At 51.3% G+C, this 22,450-nt stretch overlaps 1 protein-coding gene across 4 annotated transcripts; it reads right to left on the bottom strand.

Annotated features, from left to right (window-relative positions):
* Positions 1–1,357: 1,357 nt before the first annotated feature.
* On the bottom strand, positions 1,358–22,183 carry LOC121596938 (protein decapentaplegic). Of its 4 annotated transcripts, none has more exons than XM_041922336.1 (4): positions 22,025–22,183; positions 9,649–10,597; positions 5,544–6,187; positions 1,358–3,440 (listed from the first exon to the last, which is right to left on the bottom strand). In XM_041922336.1, the coding sequence occupies exons 2-4, from the start codon at positions 9,786–9,788 to the stop codon at positions 2,524–2,526; spliced, it is 1,701 nt and encodes a 566-aa protein (XP_041778270.1). In that variant the 5' UTR covers positions 9,789–10,597; positions 22,025–22,183; the 3' UTR covers positions 1,358–2,523. The 4 variants fall into 4 exon arrangements, with proteins under 4 accessions (XP_041778270.1, XP_041778271.1, XP_041778269.1 ...); XM_041922337.1 differs by having other exon boundaries at positions 9,649–10,602; XM_041922335.1 differs by having other exon boundaries at positions 9,649–10,836.
* Between the last annotated feature and the right edge of the window lie 267 nt (positions 22,184–22,450).

A 22,450-nucleotide genomic window follows, 5' to 3' on the forward strand; every position in this document is an offset into this window, starting at 1 on the left:
ATTGACGTACCAGCGAGTGTACGTGCCGCTTGGCCGTCCCAGCTGAAATGTGTTCAATTTTATCACGCAATTCGTATGCGCGTCTAACATCCGCAAAGCGCCAGCACGGCTGCGTGCGAGTTTCAGCAATATCAACCAGCGCACACTGGGTCATTACGCAATGGCACACACATCGTGTAACGATTTGGAGGATTTTGGAGACACAGGCACACCGCGAGAGAAGGAAATTAAAACATCAACAACGGCTCCCAGCACGTACATGTTTTTCGGCAATGGGAGAAAGGTTTATCCGGTTGCGCTATGTGAAGAGCGTGTGTGTTTGTGTGTGTAAAGATGTGTGTCAGGTCCATTTGAAGATCATCATAACAAATGGCGATCGCTTTGCCTCTTTTTGTCCGCTCTTCCCGAAAAGCCAACCAAGAACATACCAGAGCAGCCGCAAAAAACCTTCCCCATCGCAAAAATTACAATCATTGTTCTCGTGGAGCTGGTGGTCCACCGTCCGACTGCAGATTGAGAGATGATACCGGGGCGATGCGGTTTTGTTCCTCCCGGCGCGTTTGTCTTCCCGCGGGACATAATGATGGGCGTCCCGAGGAGCGCCCGGAGGACCGAAGGGTCCGGCCGCTCACAGGTGGCCTTTGACGTTGAGGGTTGCCCACGATGCCATGCCCAGTTCAACGGAATCCAAACAAAGGGAACATTTTTCACAAATATGTCTGAATGCTCTCTGTGCTCGTGTGTGTGTGTGTGTGTGTGGCTCTGGGTATTTTTATATGCTATCGTTGCCTTCCTGTGGCACTGCGTCTAGAGGATGGATGCCCTTTTTTTGGTGGTGGGATTTTTTGTTGCTACAGGGTTTGTGCAAAAATCAAGCCATTTGGGTGGTCTGCCGTTTGAGTGCATTCCCGTGTACGTGTAGCCCGCAACCCGGCGATACATTCCCGGTTTCCTCACCAGACTGCGAGGAGCTAAGGCTCTAAACCCCAACCAAGGGGTAAATGGTCCACGGACATTAAAGATACGCGTGAACTGCAGAGATCTTCCGCTGAAGCAAGTATCATGTGAAGGAAGTTTAATTTGCTGGTTTCTAGCAGCTTTGTGGTGATGTCTATTCTTCTGGAACTCAATATCTCCTTAGAGTCTTAGATGGGATGAGGTTAATTTTGAACATTTTACAAGAAGTTATCCTACAGGAAGATGAAAGATGATGTATTACGCATTCCTCATGATCTGTAACATCTATATGAAGTACATTTTCCAATACAATTTCCACAATTTCTTTCAGTCACTCACTGGAACCAAACCTGTAAAATGAAATTACAACTCCAAAAACACAGATACACAATTTTTACGGTTTGAATTTCCTTACAAATTTATTCCTCAATTACACGCTTCAGCTTTTCGTAAAATAAATACGTTTCCTTCCGTTTACACAGGTACAGCAAATAATATACAAAAATTTACACACAAAAAACATATTCAAACACATTGTAGCGGTGCCTAAACGTAATAGTGTTTCGCAGTAAGGACGCACTCAGGAAAGCTGTCCGGCGGTTTCGGAACTTTATAAAAGCTGCTAGTACAAAATGTACGCCCATCACGGACGCGCAAGACGCAAGAAGTGCTGGTTGTTTAGATGTGTGTGTGTGATCGTGATTTCTGCAGGACTTCACTGAAAGCACATACGCAACATCCACTTGCCTGCCTTGCACGTCCCTGTCGACTGTTTACAGAATCGTTATCCGTCCCTTATTCGCGGGCTGCCGTAAGTTTAACGCTCTAGCTATCTCACTATGTAGTTCCTGTTACTTTATACACGCACATGCACTCGGGAGGTCCTCTGCTTCCGAGAGGAACCATTCCTTCTTCACTGTCTGTTAACATTTCCTATCAATAAATATGTACAGATGATGAGCCCCCCGCGTTGTGTCCTTCACTTTTCTCTTATTTTTCAGCTGAAGTCTCCGTCACTAACACCTATGCCACAGCACTAGTTTCCCAGCCCTACCAACTCGCTAAGCCACCTTGCAAGACTCCTGAACATTAGCTTGTTACCTGTACCGCATCTGGACGGACAATAGCGTGCCACTTGACACGCACACACCTCACACGCTTCTCACCCAACAGTTGAGCTTTCTTGTTTGTATTAGTTTTATTTTGTTTGCTTTTTCCCCATTTTTTGCATGCATACGTTGATTATGGCTTGATCTACATGACTTTTTTTTACTATGGTACACAAGTTTGATCGTTGCTACTACTGCTACTATCCTATCTGATCTCTATTTCTCTCAAAACAAACTCACTCACACTCTCTACACACTTCGCTCTTAGTACGTTCGATCGTTATACACAAAACAAAGATTTAAAGTAATAATAAAACAAAACAGTTGCGGCCCTGCCGATTCCTATGGTCATCCAATTTCGTGTTTTGTTTCAATCCCCTACCCTCCCCCCTTGTTTTCTCACAGAAAACGTATCCTTCCCCTCAATTCTTCCCTCCCCCTCTTCCCTTTCAACACTTCACCGGCAGCCGCATCCAACGACCGTCATGTCCTGGTAGTTCTTCAGCACCACCTTGTTCTGCTCGTTCAGATACAGCATCGAGATGGAGGACAGCTGGGTCGGCACGCAGCACGCCTTCGGTGCGAGCGTCGGGTTGTAGGAGTTGACCAGCGTCTGCACGATCGCGTGATTCGTCGTGTTCAGATGGTCCGCTATCGGGAACCGGCAGTCGCCCTGGCAGTAGTACGCCTCGTACCCGGGCGGCGCCACAATCCAATCGTTCCACCCGACATCGCTGAAGTCGACGTACAGCGGCTTCCGCTGGCAGAGTTCGTTTTTCCGCCGGCTGCTGCGCTTGGCCGAGGCACGCCGGGCCCGGTTCGCGCTGCTGATCGCGTCCCGGATCGGCCGTTGCTTGTGCCGCCCGTCGTCGGTGTAGGTGAACAGGAGCGGCTGCTTCTGCACCCAGCTGTCGTGCCGTTCGGCCGCATTCCGTCGCAACCGGACGTGCTCGTGGACGGGGACGGCCGGCACTATGCTGCGCCTCTGGCGGCTATGGCCTGGAGGTCCACGGCCCCGGCCCGTCACCTGCACGAACAGGCCGTGGTTTTTGCGCGGCTGCCTTAGCCACCGCTCGACGGCCGGCATCACATCGAAGCTGGCCGTGCCGGACTCGTTGATGGCGAGCGTTTTCGTGTCGACCAGCAGGAAGGTCGGGGCGCGCTTGCCTTTGACGCCGGGCCGCACGATGTCGTACACCATCACCTGATACAGGACCGGTGTCCTTGCCTGCGCTCGGCTGCTTCGGTGGGCGATGCCCTCGCGGGTTAGGGTGAGTTCCGCTGCACGTAACTTCTCGCCTCGCGGGATGCTTGTTACGTTGAACAGTAACCGGAAGCGATGATGATGCTGGAACCGCTGGTCTATGTGACTTTCTGTAGGTAAGCAAGGGAAAGAGTTGAAGAGAGAGAGAGAGAACGTTAATGCATTGCAAGGATGAGACCGATCAGGATGAAGATGCATCAAAGTACCCATAGTAAGGAAACGTCAGTTATCAAAATTGAGTTGTTGTGTCGTGGCAAGAGTGTAGTGTAGAAGAGTAGAACATCAAACTAAATCAACTTAATTGAATTGTTCTCCAATATTTGTTTTTCCCGGTAAAAACAAGACCTGGGCCAATATTTCCATCGATATACTTTGTTTCACGGTAAATACAATTCCACTAAAACCGCCATCTCCAGGTTTGCCACAGAGACTCATAATTTCTTCAACCCTTTGCATGGATAAATAAACAATTCCGCCGTACCTGTCATGAACCACCTGGACGAGCTCACACCAAGAAATAATAGCCTCCCCCCATGCCCCCCATTCCCTAAAAGCGAAAACGCGTCCAACAACATCCCCCACTGCTTAATTTCTGCCAGACGAAAACCAGAATCCTGAAGTCGGCCCGGCAACACGCGGCAAACAATAACACTTCTCCGAAACTGGCGGGCTGTGCGCGGCTAGCGTGTGTTTTAATCGATTTGGCAAACCCATTAGCGAATTTGGACAATCAGCAACACTCTACCCTCTACAGCACCATCCCCCTGGAGCCTGCGTCAAAATTCTCCTAAGCAACAAACTACGCATCATCCAGACCAAGACCCAGACGATCGTCTCCGTAAGTGTTGGGTGAGTTTGTTTGTGATTTGCCGAAAATTGCGCCTGCCCGGCGGTACTCACTTTAATTGCGTTCGGCGCAACACGGCTCTTTGTGCTGCTGCGCCCCTGCGCGAACTAATATTTCTAGTCCGGTGTTTGTTTACAAGCGGCGTGATACTACTAGCAAAGGCTGCGTGCTGCTGCCTGGCGGAGAATTTCGACTTTGCGTAACGCACTCCCAGCACTCCCTCTCTCCAGCGCTCGTCCGATTTTACCATAAACACTGGATCCGTACTCCGTAGCATCTCGCAAGCAGTTGGAAGCAGTGCGGGTTGGTCAAAAGGTCAACCGGACCTAGTATATCGGACTCCTCGGAACCTCGCTTTGCCGCAATGGGGTGTTGATAGACGCTTCTCTCCTTGAACCGTACAGCTGGGCGCAAAACGAACCGAACGTTTACGTTCGCTTTACTCGTGTGCAAAATTTATCGATAATTTTACGCACGATACGCCACGCCCGGACACGCGGATGCAGCATCTTCCACGGCTCTTTGGCACGGGGAGATGCGTAGCAAAACGATCGCCATACTACGAGGGCGCGCGCGAGCGCTCGGTAATCGGTTTTTTGGGGGGAGATTATGTAAACAAAGTTTTGCCCCCGCCGTATTACACAAACAATCGATCGCGCGATCGCTTCTTTATTGCATTTCCAGGTAGTGTGCAATCAAAGTGCACCAGCCGTCATTAGTTTTCGAGTACGGCCGATCCAACATCCTGGTTTGAATTCAAGAACTTGGGAAAGATTTGAACTGTGTACCTGCTAGTTGCTTCTTGTATTTCAGCACACGTTGCGCGATCTTTAGCCAAAAGCTTCTCCAATAATTGACCTTTTTATCATTTCTAATGTCTAAAACTGCACAACCCAAACCTTAATGTCATCTGGGCAAGGTGTCTGAACATTGCAATGGAACCACTTTCAAATCGTCCGTAAAGAGATCCCCTCCGTATGGTTCCCCCGCCGCACAGCGTTATAGCTCAACATTAACTGCTGCATTTGCCGCAAGTGTTAGGACGTGGAATTAATTGAAAATAAAAACAACTTGATTCCACCAGTTTGCGCCGGTCGCACTGCAACACCTCCTTGAAGAGCAGGTCCCTTGGCCTCCTAACCGAACGATCGTTACCGATCGGTCTGTGTGTGTGTGTGTGTGTGTGTGTGTGTGTGTGTGTGTGTGTACGTGTGTGTGGCAATACGCTAAACACTCTTTAATGTCGTGCGCAACCGTGTACCGGTTTTTGACGTCGTCGTCGCTGTCGTGGAGCCTTCGGAATGGCTTCCTAGATATTGCACTACTTGTACTACTATTCCCTTTCCCACGTCCCCGCCGTACGTACCTTCGTGTGTAAAACTTCGCACGGTGTTGGCGTTGCGCGTGTTCAGTCCTTCCTTTGGTACGCTGACGGAGTCGACCAGATCGTGGCCCATGATCTGGGCGTACAGCTGCTTCATCGCCTCCGGTATCACCACCTTGGACCGGTCGATCTTTGGCCGATTGGGGAACCCGAACAGGCTCAGAAGGTTCTTCTCTATCTCGACTAGCGTTTTAGGATCGGGCCTGCTCTCCACCACCACCTTGTCCACCGTGTCCGGCTCACTGTCACTGATTTCGTTCTCCAGCACCGGCTCGTCGGCTGGACCTTCGGGGTCTACCTCTACCGCCGCATCCTTAGCGGCCACATACTCTTCGTACTCGATCGTCTCGCTGCTCTTTATGCTGGCCGCTTCCGGCGCACCGGTCCCACCTATCCGTGGTTCCGGCGAGACGTCCGTGACGGGCGGTGTCGAGTCGGCCGAGCCCTGTCGTAACGCAGGCTGATTGAAGGGATGGCTGATGTGTGATTGATCCGAATGGAGCAGGCTGGAGGCTTTCGTTCGGGCTGGACTGCTGCTGTCTGTGCTAGCGACTCGCGTTGCACCGTGTGATATCGCCAGCACAGCGAGCACGTAGAACCATACGTGCATGGTCGCTGGAAGTAGTCTGCAATTGGAAAACGGAACCGTATTAGAGGAATGTTTTGCAGTCAACACGTTCGCTGGCCACGCTGGTCGGTGGCGGAATGGGACAATCGCTTGCCGTACTGCTCGCTAATAAATCTACCAACCGCCCGGACAACACCACATTGCAACTATTGCGATTAGTCAACGGTCACCACTAGACACCGTGTCGTGGTGTGGTACGTTTGTTTGTTGCGCTTCCAGGCCGCCACACAAGAGGAAGCTGATAATTAAAGTAAATGTTTTCAAAAAACAACGCCGTGTCTTGGAACTGCCCGGGTGAGTGTGCGGGGCATCGGAAGAGATGAGAGTTTAGATTCGCGGTCACAGATTGGGCCCAGACCGGGTGGCGACACTGGTCGGCTACTAGCTTGGATCAGCACGCGGAGCAAACGGCACACACGCGGCGTTGGTTTTTGTTTCTCCTCCTTTGCGAAAAGCAAACTCCCGGTGTCAGTTCCAACGCCTGTTTTCGTTCGTTGGCTTTACGGAGCGGCCGTTCGAGCGGCCGAGGTCGTTCGAGGTACGCAGAAGCTTTCGAGTAGCACAGCTATTCGTACGTTTTACAGCTTCGCCAGCATAAAAACACCTTCCAGTCGCCCACACTTTGACAGGTCAGGTGCTGCCAACGGATCCTAAGGACCATGCAGTGGGCTCGAAGGTGAGAAAGAGACACCTCTTCTTCAGGAGTGACAAGACAAGGAGGATCTCGTCTGTTTGCCCAATGCTTGTACCAGTGTGTGTGTGTGTGCATGAGAAACAAAGGACACAAGCTGTGAATCTCAAGTGGCCTCCTCGATACATTCGTCCTCACAAAAGGATCCTTTTTTCCTTCCTCCTCCTCCCTCTCTCTCTCTCTCTCTCTCTCTCTCTCTCTCTCTTTCGCATCTCCGCCCGAGAAATGGCTTTCGCACGCCTTCCCGCTTTCCCGTTCCCTCCCCAGGAACGGTCCCATCCCATCCCACGGACGGTTGCAGGCGATTACAGGAAGAATCCCCTTTTGCAGGTCCCCTTTGGCCCGGGGCGTTTTACTACCCCTTGCGGCCCGTCGAGTGCACTCTCGAGTGGGCAACAACCGGTTGTTGCCGTTGCCGGCCCCGGGGCTTACGCACCGGAGGACAACAAATCGATTGTTTCCTCACAATACTGGGCGGAGAAGTGAAGAATGTGTGTTCGTTATTTGTGTTGTGCGCGTCCCTTGCGTTCTGTCCTTGGGCTACCGCACTCGAGCGCTACCACACCTTCTTCTCCGCACCGGGCTTGGTTTTTCGTTGCCTGCAGGACCTGGCCTGCCCTGGTTACGGGAGGTACAGCTATTGCTCGAACGATCGATCACACACAGCAGTTCTCTGTTAGCTGGATGGGGTTTTCCCCGGCCCGCCGTCCATTTATGTCGATCACACGGGCAAGGGATGGGTTTTTGGTAATTTCCATACCCTTTATCAATGGGGAGCACCTGTACAGCACGACAACGCCCATCCTCCATTACCCGGAGGTGCAACACAGCACCCGGAGGTACAGGAGAGTGCGTTCGTTCGACGCGCTCGCTAGACCGATCGATGTGGGAGGGGGCGCTTAAGGGCACAAAACAACGCACATACACATGATCGCCCCTATCGCTGCGTCGAGCACGCGGATCTCATCCCACCCCACCCCACCCAAGTAGGTCAGCGAGCGAGGAAGAAATTGCAACTAATCTCACGGCGCTGCAATGCCAAGTGCGTCAACACAACAGCAGCTCAGGCCTATCGTAGAGTCTGTAGTTGCACTGTTTCGATCGGCTCGGCGTACAGTTTCCAGTTTTCAAACGACACCAAATTCCAGCAGCAGGACCAGCAACCTTCGACGCTTTGTATTTCCACCTGAACGCCTCTGCCGTGTACTTTGCGGTCGGGAAGGTATAAAAAACCCCCACAACGAGACATGATCACCAAACGGTGTGGTGCCCGGGCGCCAATCAATCCGCCGCCGGGAAAAAAGGGAGAAGAGGCTACACAGAGGGAGGACTTGGTACTGGTTTTGCTATTTTTAGCCCGGACACATAGTATCAGCGCAAACGAAAAAAAAGAAATAAATCCAGAGCGTTCAACAGAATCCCACAACACACGCCTCGTGTGTGTCCCTCTGCTCACGTAACACGCAGAATTGTTAATCGCATTTGAATAATAATTGTCAGTATTCTCGAGGCCTGCACATACACACGCACAGGGGCGGTTTCGGCCTGCACACGGGCCCGTCTCTCACTCCCGAGGAAGCTCGGCCTGGTCGCGGGTGCTGTCAGCACAATCGGGGGTTTGATCCGGAAAGGACGCCTACCATTTTTATAATCTCACCTTCCAGTGTACCCTGACACTGTGTGTGTATGTGCCTAAGGGTGCACTTTACATACACACACACACACTCCAGACAGACAGAATCGCCCCGGATTGCCATTGTTTGCCAGCGCGATCAAGCCCTGCGAGTTGTCGCCAGGACCCTTCTAACCCTCTGAAAGTGCAGGTTGCACGCATAAACGCATCGCAAGTGTGTGGGTTTTTATGTGTTGATTGCCTAACACGTTCCCGGTGGGTGCTAAAACCAAAAACCCCTGCCACTGGCTTTTAACAGTCCCCAGGTGAGCCATTAAATGAGGCGTCAGAAGAGTTCTTGTCATGAACATGACGCCAGTCTGTCACGGCGCTGTACCTTCGGTGTCTTAATTCCCAGGATTCCAGCCCAGTTCCCAGAGTCCTGCCAGCAAACCTTTAAGCCGCTCTCGGCTCTCATTTAATTAATTAATCAACAACAAAACAATGTTTGCACTGCAGTTTTCACATGAAGTCTTGGCCGGCTCCGTAGTGATGGTGTCGGTGGTGCTGCATATGCGAACCAGTGATCGCTGCACTTTGCTGACCCCGTTGTCATCGTCGCTGTTGTTGTTGTTTTTGTTGTTGCTGCTGCTGCTGTAGCTGTTGTTGTAGTGGGAACGGGGTAGATAGTGAGCGTGCAGATAAAGCCACGTCAACCACGTCCTTCCATTTGCTCTGATTTATGTCGCTGGCCCAACGATCGGCGGCTTAATTCTCACGGCCTCACGTAAATGAGCGGGCCCACTCATAATGGGTGAGTTATGTGCCTGTTGCCCGTCTGGTTGTCCTCTCCCCCCTCCCTTATCCCTCCTCCTGTTATGTGCATGCTCTGGGGTCAACACCAATTAAGCATGCAGAGTTCCGTCGGGTCGTACTCAAAATTCTCCAACTTGCCAGCAAAACGCACCATTCGGCATGATAGTGATCGTGGACAGCATTATGCTTCCCTCGATGTCTCCTCCATCCCCGCTCCCCCCCCCCCCTCCCCTGTTTAAGACCCATCGCAATATGTTGCATTTGTGGTGGTGATGGTGAGTGATTTTTATCGTTATCCTAAGCTGATGTTACTTGTGCTTTGCAGGCTAAATACACTTACCTTCTACTTGTTTGCCGACCGATCATTGTCGATCGTGTCCTCGTGCCGCTTGCGGCCCGTCGTTGCCTGGCTAGGCCGCGCGTTTCGCTGCAGCCAGCGGGACACGGAGCCGCATGGGCACGCAGCCGTTCCCGCGTCATGTACACCGAGCCGCCGGAACGGACCCGGGAGGAAACCAATGTGGTTCCGTTCGGTTGGAAAGGATACGCACTGCTTGGGAACGCTTCCTGGACACGTTTGCCTTTACGTTTTGGACAGGAATTGGTTCGATTCTCTTGCTTCGCACAATCAATCTATTGCTCACTACAATGGTGGTCCTGGTGGCCCTGCTGGCCGCGATGACACTGCGTCGTGACGAGCACGGGACGACCGGTTGAATGTTTCCTGCTCACTGGCCACTCGCCGGCACCGAGCATTATTTCACGAAAATCCTCGCTCAAATCTGCGCTACCGCGTCACTCGACTTTCACATCGAACTCACTGCACCACTTCACCAAGCCACAGGACAGGACGCCGTCGTCGAACCGGGTTTCCTGCCGCTCGGGCCCCTTTTTTCGCTTCTGCTTCTCTCTTGCCTCCTGCGCCCAAACGCTTCCTTGCACTTTCCCGATACGGCGTATATTTATGTTTGTGTTAATGTGTTTCCGTATGGATGTGTGTGTGTGTGTTTGTGTATTTTCTTGTTTTAATTTTCTACACTCTTGGCTCGGCTCTCACACACTTGCCTAGGCCTCTGGTTGCCTTTGCTTGTCCAAAGGACCTCTACCTGCCCGAGAGAAGCAACCAAACCCTTGTTGGCTCGGCTTTCGTGCACACTTTTCCTTTCTTCCTTTCTCACTACACCGGCAGGCAGGTTGCAATCACAAAATCTGTCCACTGGCGGTCCACTGGCTGGATTGTACGAAAGTTGCTCGTTCACTTTTCGTCGCCCACGCGCAACTTCTTCGCGCTGCACTTTCGATCGGGCGCGAGCGCGCGCGCACGCAAAAAAAAAAGAAAAAAAAAGGTTAAAATATTTGCGTTCCAATCGGTCGTGCCCGTTACATTCCAATCTCTTGTTGGGCCGCTAGTTATACACTTGTACGCCTTTTTTGCTGTTATGTTTTGTTGTCGCTGTTTTGCGTTTTCTTTTCTGCACTTCAGGAACCACACACTACTGCTACTGCCGCTGCTGCTGCGGCCGCTGCTCTAGATTACAGATTAAACAAATGCACTTCGATCACTTCGCGCTCTGATACGGGCATGCACATCACTATCAGTTTGCACTATTTCTAGCACTGCCCAGTGCACTGGTCAAAATCAAGTAGACAAACGGTACGTTATATTAAGAATGTGTATTGCTTCTCTCACTAATCTCTCTCGCGCGCGCACACACACGGACACTGGCTGGCATTCCAAACGGCTCAAAATTCAAACCTCGTCTCGACTCACGCGGCAGCTTCACAAATTTTAAACATCTCGCGACAGCATCTCGAACACGAATGAATGAACGCGAGAGACGATGCCGCATGAATGCGGTGCGATCAGCTCTCGGCGTGAACGACGATCGAGTGAACGTGCGATGAACGGCAAGTGGGCGTGGCCAGCCGCGTACGTGCTCCGTGTGTAAGGATGAGAGGAGCGCGTGCATCGAACATGAGAGGATCAAGACGTTTGACAGACGTTTGATGGTTCGAAATGACAGTTATGAGAGCGAGAATTAAGTGATCACTATGGTTTTTTTGGGGTGTTTGAGGTTGGCTTTGCATTGTAAATGAGTTCCTATAAAACGGTGTCTTTCCACCCCAGAACACTATTTGTTCGTCTTACTCGCTGTGAGGTAGTACACACATACCGCGATACTAGTCGATACGGGGCCTCGGTCATTTGTGGTTATCCTTGAGATTGTAAGCACAGTGCTGCCACTGCCACAGTGGTAGCACGGATCGTCACGGAACTACTGCACCACCATTACCTCCTCACTCAACTCCTTTCCACGCCACTGCCAGTGCGATCGGTTAAGAAATATTGAGGAAATCATATTTTCATTAACAGTTATTTACACTCCAACAAATCGTGAAGATTTATGTAAACTGTGCGTGTAAACTTTCATCTCTGCCCTCGCGGGAGCAATCGATCGATCCGATCTAACCGCCCCCACCCCGTGGCCGATCGTTCCGCGCGCTCGCACGCTCGATCCCCGGCAGCGGGCTCTTGCACAAGGGAGAGTGAGAGAATATTTATGAGAACGATTTGTAAACACCGCGCGGGCGCGGGAGAAAACCGCTTCATCGCAACGTAGCACGCGAGTCGCGGGCACTTGTCGTACGCAAAGAGGGGTACAAAACACACACGCACGCGAGCGCGCGGCTGAACCGGGCCGCGCAGATGAACGGCTGCCGCTAGAGAGATCGTTGGCTCGGGATAGACTGATTGACGCGAGCGCTCAATCCACGCACCCGTTGGCCTTGTCGGTATGTTCCGCTTTGCGTTGCGTGGCGCTGCCTGGTCCATGGCACGAGGCACAACACTTGAACGGTCCATGCTAAAAAAAAGGAGAAGTGCTTTCTATCCTCTCGCTGGCAGGCCGAGGCCCACAGCAAAAGGAAAGCAATTGCATGTCATTTTCACTTCCGAATTATTTATTACACTCCGCAAACAACGGAAATGCGGCTGGCTAACGAACCCGACACGCAGACTTCTGACAAGTGCGGCTCTGGCTCTTGGCCCGTGCGCACCTTCGGGATTGATGCTCTGTGAAGTGAAATTTATCTGTTATTTAGATCGAATGAATTATATTTAATCAAACAATTAATAAATTATCACCGGGGCGGCGCACGCGGCAATCTGCGCCAGGCACTGGCCAGGCCATGTTTACACTAAGCACGTTCCTTTTTTTCCCCTTCCCTCTGCCCTTTGCCGATCGGGCCGGTCCGATCATTTGGAAAGCTTGCCGCGAGTGTGCAGAGATGCACTCCACCGCGTTACGATTGTGTAATGTGGGCCACCGTCTACCGTGTGCGTGGCCCCGATTGCTTTCGGACTGGACCGCTTCGGAGTAGGAGATGCCCTTTGCTACGTTTTGTATGCTAATGCGCGTCACAGATCGGCCCAGGGTAAGAGAGTTCAGCCTGTTTCTACCCCCTCGCTGTACCCTGACGGGCGAAAATAGCGAGCCCAGCGCTGTGGTCTCTGGGAATTCCCCAGCTTCGTAAATGAACGAACGCTGCCTGGACAGCATCGGTGCTCTGTTTTTACACGGGCTTAGGACGAAAAACAAAGCCCAAATGAGGTTATTATTTTTTCACACCTCTCGCAAGCGCTCAGCCGAGCCAAAAGGATGTTTAGCTTCCGGTGGTGACGGGTATTTCCCAGCGCTACATGAATGAGCTGCTACGTGGTGGTGTCGATTGTAGCCACAGAAACAGAAGCTCGGTAAAAACCCAACTATTTTGATTGGAATGTTTTCGTGCTTTGCAGGCAAACAGTGCCATTTTTACCATACACTGTAATGTGCTTCGGTGGTGAGCTTTAGAGACATCTCTTCTGCTTCCAAACTGCCTAAAGGTAAGATCGTAGCTGCGTTGGACCACCATGATCAACTCCTCCAAATCTTGCAATCTTGACACTTACTAAACAGCCTGTTGAACTTTGTCTGTGCTCTGGAGGTCAGCAACCAACGTTGATCGCAACGAGGAAATGATTCTAACGCCGTACGTCGAAAGGTCAGTAATCTAACACCAAGGAAAAATGCCGTCCTGTTCGGTGTGTCGCAGCAACCCATACCTCCCGAGCAACACTTTCGGCTCGATGTGCAAAACAGGGCTTCGCATGCGGTGGTATACATTGTAATCGTTCCAAACCCGAGCGGGGCATGATTTAGCGCTTCGTCCTTCTGGTTACCCAACACCGTGGATCGGTTTCATGTTACAGCCCCCGATGTCCGTAACCTCCTCGCACAACCGGACAACCGGAGTCAACGATCACTGATAGCAAAACGGTTTGCTGATGGACGATTCCCCAAACCTACGACCGCGGGGCAACCGCTCCCAATCAACATGTTTCCCCGCATCTCCTGCACTACACACGCATAGTACGAAACGAGTTATCTGACAGGCTTTTATGACTCCGTTCCCTGAGCCTGCTTGATTACTGCGTCGCCGACCGCCTTTACGTCTTGTGCGCACCGGTCAGTGTGTATTTTATTATTACCAAAGCGGTTTTTTTTCACGTTATTTTTCATGCTGTGTTGTTGTTTCCAACACTCATAGTGAGCGGACCCAGCGGCCGTGTGAATGTACCCGAGCCAGGAGCGCAACCTTCGCGGTAAGCCGCCGAAGGCCGTACGCAGAGCATAATGACCAGACACTCTGGCACTCTGTTGGGTTGAGGTTCGACCTGTCCAAAAGGTGATAGAGGCGATTCTACGATATCTATCAACTTCACTTTGAAGCCCAGACTCCCCATTCCATCACACCTTCCACCGCAGATTTCAAGTAAAGTGACTGCCAATACGCAAATGAATGAAAATAATAAACTCTTATCCACCGCTCTGTCCCCGTACAGGGATATTCCAGGCGTCCGTCCGAGGACAACTTCGATGCCAACCAAATACGCCGGGAGCGTTGGTTGGTGGAATTGATACCAGTGTAGCGATCGTTTGCGGGCGAATGTGGCAGGGGGAAGGGGCCGCATGCTCGCGCGGTCATCGGCTGGGCAGCATCAGTCGACACCTCGCACGATATTCGCGATCGATCGATCCGATCCGTCAGTTCGCCGACCGAAACCGAACCGCCGACTGTGATCTTTTCGAGAGCCGCCAGAACGTCTGGGCCGAACGCGTCCGGCCGCTGCCGCTGTTGTTGCGGAACGCGCACCGTTCCTTTGTCGGCAATCATTATCGTCAATAATCGCCAAAGGGAGCGGAGGGAGGTCGGGTTGGTAGACATTATCGACCCAGAAGTTCAATCAATTTTACATCTCACGCGGGGTGCGCACGCGGTGAAAGAGCGACTGAAACGGAACGTGCAAATATTCCAACCAACGCGTGTGTGTGTGTGTTGATGGTTGCGCACTTGACGGCTAAATATATAATCAACCTTCCCGACAGCCGACAACCTGCGCAATGGCTGGCGGCTACGTATGTTTGAAATTACCCAAAAATCCTTCGAACGAAAGTAAACATTTTTCTCCAATGTGTAGCAATTTTATGCTCTTTTTTATGTTGAGCTCCGTGTTTTACCAATCGCCAAGACACACGCACAGTTTCGTACGCTGTAGTGTAGTGAAACACCTATTTGCGCGATCGAGAAACATAATGTACGTACCCTTTACTTATTTCTTTTAATTATGAAAGTTTCAATCTTCGCTCTCTCTCTGACCTAAATGAATGCCCGAATGGCCTCTTATGTAAGGGAGACAATCAGCGACAACGTCGTTTTGCTTTCAATTGCTTCCTTCGTAGGGTGAAAAAACGAGAAATTTTATAAACAAACTTATGCACCAGAAGAGCGTTGGATCTTTAAACTTGGACTACTTTTGAGGCCTCCGAAAGCGTCTCTCCAGCAGCAAAGCCATTATGTTAGTTTCTTCTGGCCTGCGCCTGGGTCACAAATGCTCACTTACGTATGCATGCGCGTGCGACTTTCAAAAGTCTCTCAAAAGCTCCCCGTCCAAGACCTTCCTTCCCTCTCGACGGCTCTGAAAGAAACAAAAAATGAAAGGGCCCATCATAGCCCACGCACACTGTTGGCGCCCTTTTTTTCGCTACACGGCATCGTGCGATGACACAAGACACAGCACCCGAGATGTGACGGTTCGGCAGCACGACCAGCGACAGGCTGTCTGGTCCGATCTCCGGCCCCGGCACAACCTTGAGCGGCCCATTAAAGGAACACAAGGCACGAAAAAAGCAACACACACATACGCGCTTACCGCTCCCAGCAGCCCAACAGAGATGCTGTACGCGTTGGCGCATTTGCGTTCGGGCTGCGCCTGCCGACAGCCACACAAATGATTCGTTAAATGTAAATAAATTATACGGACGGACCGCACCACCACTCTCACTGTGTGAGTGTGTGTGCTTGTGTTGTGGCTGGCTGACCAACTGGCCGACCCAACAATAGAAGCGCACCTTTCGTTGCTTTCGTAAGCGAACGATCCCAGCGATCGAACGATAATCAACGCCACCGTAGCAGAAGGATGCTTGTCAAATGGATGTATAGAGGCAGATAGACACACCTAAGACCGAACACACTCGGACTCACTGAAGCGATCTACCCTGTGCCCCGGGACAGCCGTACTCCATACAATGGGAGCGTGATCTTCGGGAAGCAAAGGTGCCGCAGCTCGAGAGGCCCTTGCCCACTCGTAAACGCTGATAATGCGCCGCACCATGCCTGTGATGTGCATCAGTGCCTGTCGATAGCCTGCGCAGGGTTGTCCGGGAACCCGGGGGAAAGCTTCTGCGCCCGAGGGATGCTGCGCAATAGACAATAGACGACCTAATAAGATTGTAATGCCCCTGGCAGAAGGGACGTCTGCCAGATCTCACGCCCGCTTGCACATTTCCATGTCTCCCTCTCTCTCTCACACACACACGCTGAAGTGTGGAAAAGCGGCATCCCTGTGGTCTTTGCACACATGCCTCTTGTGAAGCTGGCGGGAGGTGCTGAATTTCTCGACAATCCCAACCAAACCGAAACTCCGTCCTACAGACTCTGCCAGACAGCTTGACTCCAGGCTTTTCGGTTGGAAGAGGGCTGTAAAATGCCAATAGCACACAAAAAACACACACAGCAACGGTTTAGGCTCATACAGAACCTACGAAACAAACGAAGCCGAGAATTGCTTTGGAAGGTTCCTGCGATTCCCAACCTTTTGCACGCAACCAGAACTGAGCTGTAGATCTCGCAGAACCATAAACCGATTGGCCAGTGCATTTCAGTTTTTTTGCCGTGCTGTAATTCGAGATCTCTTCACGATCACCTCCTCCTGCCTCTCTCAAACCACATCACCATCCCGTGTCACCGGACCCTGCCAGCCCGTTCAATGGCTTATCGGCTTGCCTTTCTCTCTCTGTCTCTCTGCCTGAAGGGTTGTGATGCGTCCAATGTTCCGGACAAGCCCGTCTTTCCAAGGATTGTGTGTGTGAGCATCTCGAGAAGTTTGTGCTGGCCGGCATTCCACGAACTGTGGTCCGGTTGCCATATGCACCACATCCAATCCTATCGCTCGACGGCCCGCCAAGCCTTACTTCACGCGCACACATTCCTTTTCGCCACTTGAGCACGGTGAGCAAGAGAGAGTGCAGTGCCGTTTTGACTCCGATTTCCCAGTATTTGGCTGCTACGATGACTTCACAGAAAATAGACTTTTTGGAACCGGTATGGTGCGGTACTGGCGGTGCGATGCACACTTTCGAAAAGAAGAAGATAGTTTCCCATTTTGGGCCTAGGGATTATCATGTTACATAGAGGATTCGGTATTGGAAATTCGTAGATCTTCCAACAAACAATTGTAACTAGATCAAGATATTCAATGTGATCAATAATTCCAGGAGCTATGACGTTGGGTTACTGCTTTCGTTTTGTTTCGTAATAATTGTAGCTTCCAAAATACAACCTCTTGATATCCTGCAAGAGGCTCATTCATCCCGGCAAGCCCTAAAGACAAAGTCGCGCTATACCCGTTGACCAGCAACCGGACATTGCCTTTTTCGTGCATTTCATTCATAAAACGGGCCCGGACAATCCAGCTCAGTTAAATAAGGTGGACGGCAAATGGAACGAAACGACGCCCGATGGGTCCTTGCTCCATCGCCATCATCAGTAGCTCGGCCCGGCCTCACAAACCTGCTCGCTTCCGGTAGCTGATGGTAAGATTCCGATCGGCAAACACGCACACAGAGTCTGTCGATAATAATCGAATCCATCATTGAACATTCGATCGGTGTCAGCAAAAGCAGTCCCCCCCACAGTGTCCTTCTCCTCCTTCTCATCCCCAGCATCAGCTCGATCACGTCAAGCACGTCAAACAATCTGGCCCCTGGTACACATTTCTTTCTCCCTTTGGGGGTTCGGACCGACTGTCCCTGTCCCGGGTCCGGGACCGTTGCCGGTGTTTGGACTCGGGGGAACAATACGTCAAGCTCGAGCAGCGAGGAAAGCGAGGAACGCTTTAATTGATACACGCATTGCGCGTTCCTCAATGAATTGCAGATCACGGGATCCCGATCCCGCTTTCCGTCCCGCTTTGCAGTTCACAAAACGAGAAAATGGCCCCGGCAAAACACAACAAACACAGCAGCGCAGCAACCGAGGCATGCTGCTGACCCATTGCCGTCGGCGGAATGCAAACGGCCCATTCCATCCCGTTGACGGATGCTGTGACGGGTATGTCAATGTTAATTTCATCTGCCGCTGTTGTCGTTTTATACATTTATCCATTTTTTTGTTGTTGTTATTTGTGTGAGCATCTCTCTCTCTCTCTCCATCTCTCTGTTTGTCCCTATCTCTTCACCTCGCTTGAAACGTGCTGGCCCGATGGCGCTGGTTCCAGTGTGCCTCCTGGTGCCCATCTGGTGCCCCTGTGGAACAAATAGGCAGACCTAAGCGCAGGTTCCATCCAATTCGTTTGGATGTGGCTCGCCCGACCGAACAGCGCTGGACTGGTTTCCGCTTGCTTATGTTTTATTTATTTGTGTGCGCAAAAACATTCCTCTTAATTGGAATGGAGTTATCTCCTTTTATAGGAAAATTTGTTTTTAATTGATTTTCGTTTCTTCCCCCTCTATGTCCTCTCCGGTGTGTCCACATGGCTTTCGCGCTGGGGCACGCTCGCGGCCGGGGCTCGTGCGATGCCCACAGCCGGGGTCGGGTTCACCAGTGCGCCATGACGTGCACATCTGCAATCGATACGCCGATTTTCAGATCGATCGCACGTCCCGCCACAACACGGAAGGGGGAAGGAAACCGGATCGCCACGGGCCAAACCAACCCCCCTCACACCTCCCGTGATAGAATATGCCAGCACTCGTGCCTCGCCGTTGTCCGGGCAGTGCTCGGCCGGGGACAGTGAAACCGGTCCAGGGACACCAATCAGGTTTCAGTGGCCACGGTTGCATGGTCGGATTTCTGGAACGCCGTTTCGTTAGCTTCCGTTCTGCACGATTCTGCAGAGCCCACCCTTCAGGTTTGTTGCTCCTGGTGAGTTGTCCTGGAGGTGCGCTCGGAATAATGAACACCGGGACATTCTTGACCGGATAGCTGGTTTGGAACTGTTTGCACGAAGTGTCAGCGAAACATGAACAGAATCCATAATAACCCCAGCGATTGGAAAGCCTCCAGCCCCAACGAGCTGTAATGCTATTGGAGATGTCAACAATGAAAGATCTCTACAAATTCCTCCACCAAATGACATGTTGGAAAGGTATCTTAATGTGGTATCTTTCTGTAGCTGTTTGACATGCACTCTTGGAAAGATTACTTATCGTAGGGAACTTTACGTCCCTGGGCCGCAATGTAATGCTGTTCAAGTAGAAGCTCTTTGCGCCACCGTGATAGTTTGTCCATTTTAGCGAGCCTAAAGCCTGATCATATAGACTTTAGACAACTCCAACAGGCTCAATGATAGAACTCAACACAGAGATCGACTCAGGAGCTCCACCCTGACTTCCGTTTCGCAAGATATCTAGACAGAAATAAGCTTTCTCTGCTGGCGCCTCTCCGGATGACAACTACAATATCAATATTGAACTTGATTCGGCAGATAGTTGTACAGTGTGTGGCCGCAGCACACATATTTGTTAAAGAACGTTTTGAACAAACAGATGTAACGATCGTGTTCAAACAGTGGATGGTGGAAGTCGTGTAAAGCTTCAATCCAAACATTCGTACCCACTCTTCTCGGCTGCGGTCTCTATTTCCTCACACACCAGCCTGCACCAAACTCCCTCGCCCGTCTCGCGCATAGCTCGCGGAGGCTCTCTGCTGCATCTAAAATAGTGTGACATGTAAGCGGATACAGTGACATTCCAGGCATCGATCTCGTAACCAAATCCACAAACCCCCGTACGACAATGCTGGTCCTCCACCGTCACCAGCAGCACGATCATTGCCACCCGTTCGCTCGGTTGTGCGGTTAAGGTGTAGGCAAACCGTCGCCAACCGGGCCGTTTCGCGAATGGAAAACACACATTCTGCGCATTTGTATTATAAACAGGCTTGACTGCACGCAAACCGCAACTAATCATAGCAAAGAAATGGCTGGATCGAAGCAGTTTGATCTGAGCGCTGCACGCCCATGGCTTCCACCTGCGTTCTGAGGCATCTCGTCGTCGTCGTTTGCCGTCGTCTCGAGCTGTTGCTACATTGCCCACGATTGACGGGAGAAATGAATTACGATCGTTAAAGACTGGCTTTGTGTGTTTTGCATTGTTTTGCTCAGGTTGACATCATCCAGGGGGCAGTTTTGATTCGTTAAACGGAAATATTGCAAACGCTTCCATGGATTATGAGGTAGCTTGGAACTTTTCCATCATTCAATACAGGTTAATTCTCCCTCCAGGGTATCCAAACAAGCGATACTCGATCAACCAAGCGGGTTGGTTTCCTCCCTATATTTCTAGCCTCATTCCATCCAAGTCTGACCCAAGAGTGGAACAGTAACTATAGCTCATGTTTGGATACACACAAAAAACCAAGCTGATGAAGCGCCACACAGTGACCTTGTAGGTCGTTTCTATACTTTCACAAAGACCTTCCGGCGTTTATGATGACCAGCCCGTAGAGGCTGAAGTTGTCTGCCCTCCTAGGCTAAGCTTTCACTGTCAGAATCACTTTCTAAGGGACATGATTGAAACAACGACTACAATTGATAGTTTGGTTATAAAAGATTTAGAAAGCGAGAAATAGTTATTTTATTGAGATGATCCATCCCAAATTCCTGGATCTTCTTCTCGGCACTCTGTACGTCTGGTATGCCATTTAGCACGGCAATCTCTGTTGACACTGTGCTTCAAGGATCTATTCCATCGCACGACACCTGCTTCGACCATATTCGTTCGCTAGTGTTGATACACTTTTTTTATGCATTTTGTCACCGGTTTGACTACGTTTTCTTTCACTTCTATTTTTCGCTTCATTTTTTCTCTTTCCTTTTCTTATGCTGGTTTCACACTCTTGCATACACTCACACAGACACACATTCACTCCACCGTGATCTTTTTTTTTATAATAGCTTCGATTAATTCACCACCATTGCCTTCCTTGTGCTCCTTGCACGTTTCCTTGCTGTTTGGGGCCTTTTGCTCACACACGCACAACCATCCACTCACACAGATTCACACACATACATACACAGATGTTGCCTTCACCCCCTTTCACACGCAGCCGATAACGCTTTTCTTCTACAGCGATCCGCGCAAACGAGCGGGCCTCGGAACGGATTCGCCCGAGCTCCACACGCAAACACACACACACACATACACGCACATACACACACACTGCGAGCTCCCTGTCCCACTCCTTCACACGCACGCACCAGCTCTTTCCCCGTAGCGCCATCCCGTTTGCACCCGCGCCGGCTTTCTTCTTCACCTGTCGCTCACCTTCACGTACTTTCACCCCGTGCGCACCAAGACGATGGCAGCATGGAGGCGCGCGCGCGCGCCCGATCCGACTTTTGCGCTGCTGGGTGAATTTGTAACAATTTTCCTTTCTCTCCTGGTCCGGCCAGTTGGTATGTACGAGCGTGCTTGTGTCCCCGTCGCTCCCTCCACACCGGATGCCTTTTTGTACATTTTATTTATATTTTTAACCTCTCGCAACGTGCGATTCTGTTGCACCGTTGGGCGAGTGCGATTTTGCGTTCGTTCAGGGCCAACGGGCTACGGAATATCCTACCCTTTTCTCCCCTGTTGTGGATGCCCAGCACCGTTGACCTCTTAAGCAATCGCTCCCCAAGCAATGTTCAATATCACCAGGATTTCACACTATTTTCACACCTTTACTAACCACCTCGAATTCCGTCGCCGAGGACGATCGTCGCTAGATCAGTGCGGTTGATTGGATCCGACTTCTAAACTCGTTTCCGACCCGACTGGCGGAATCTTGCGTTCCTTGCGATGTACTGCGCGTCACACAAACAGAACGTCGGTCGGTTGCCACCACCGAAGCGCGAAGCGGCTCAAACGGGTTCGTCGCGTATGCCACTGGGCACAGCGCAAGTCGTTCGATTTGCTTCACCAGCAGCACCAGCAGCAACAGCAGCAGCAGCTAGATCTAGCGCACACGTTCACACATCGAATGTAATTCGATCCCTTTTTGTAGTGGGATCAGTGGATCACTTCCCTCCAGCCCCACACTGGGGTTGTGTTGTTTACTCATTTCAAACTCACCACAAATGAACCACGAACCCTCCAAAACGCCCTGCACACAAATCCCCGGCAGCAAGAGAAAACGGCTAGTTCAGGCCCGAAAAATACGAAATTCCCGCACCGAGTCGTCTCGACATGCTGTTATGTCTGCGCTCAACTCTCTACTGGTTAAATCTATCCGTGATTATTTTAAAAGCTCCGTCAGCCCCCCTCCACCGAACTGCTCCAGGGTGGGGAGCGGAGGGCTTTGCGAGCCGCATCGCGAGGCTCTCCGGCTGCCGTGTAGACCGTGTGCCGCGCAGCCCGAGCTTTAGCCGAGCTGCCTTTGCCTGCAGATGACAGTCCGCCGCCGTCACCCCATCTAGCCGCCGAACCACCCCACACGGTTTCGCTGCGAGCCTTCCAAAACCGCCACGGCCACCGAGCGACAGGAAGAAAATCGAAATG

Source organism: Anopheles merus, chromosome 3R (genome assembly GCF_017562075.2).
Source record: "Anopheles merus strain MAF chromosome 3R, AmerM5.1, whole genome shotgun sequence".
In the NCBI taxonomy this organism is placed as follows: Eukaryota; Metazoa; Arthropoda; class Insecta; order Diptera; family Culicidae; genus Anopheles; species Anopheles merus.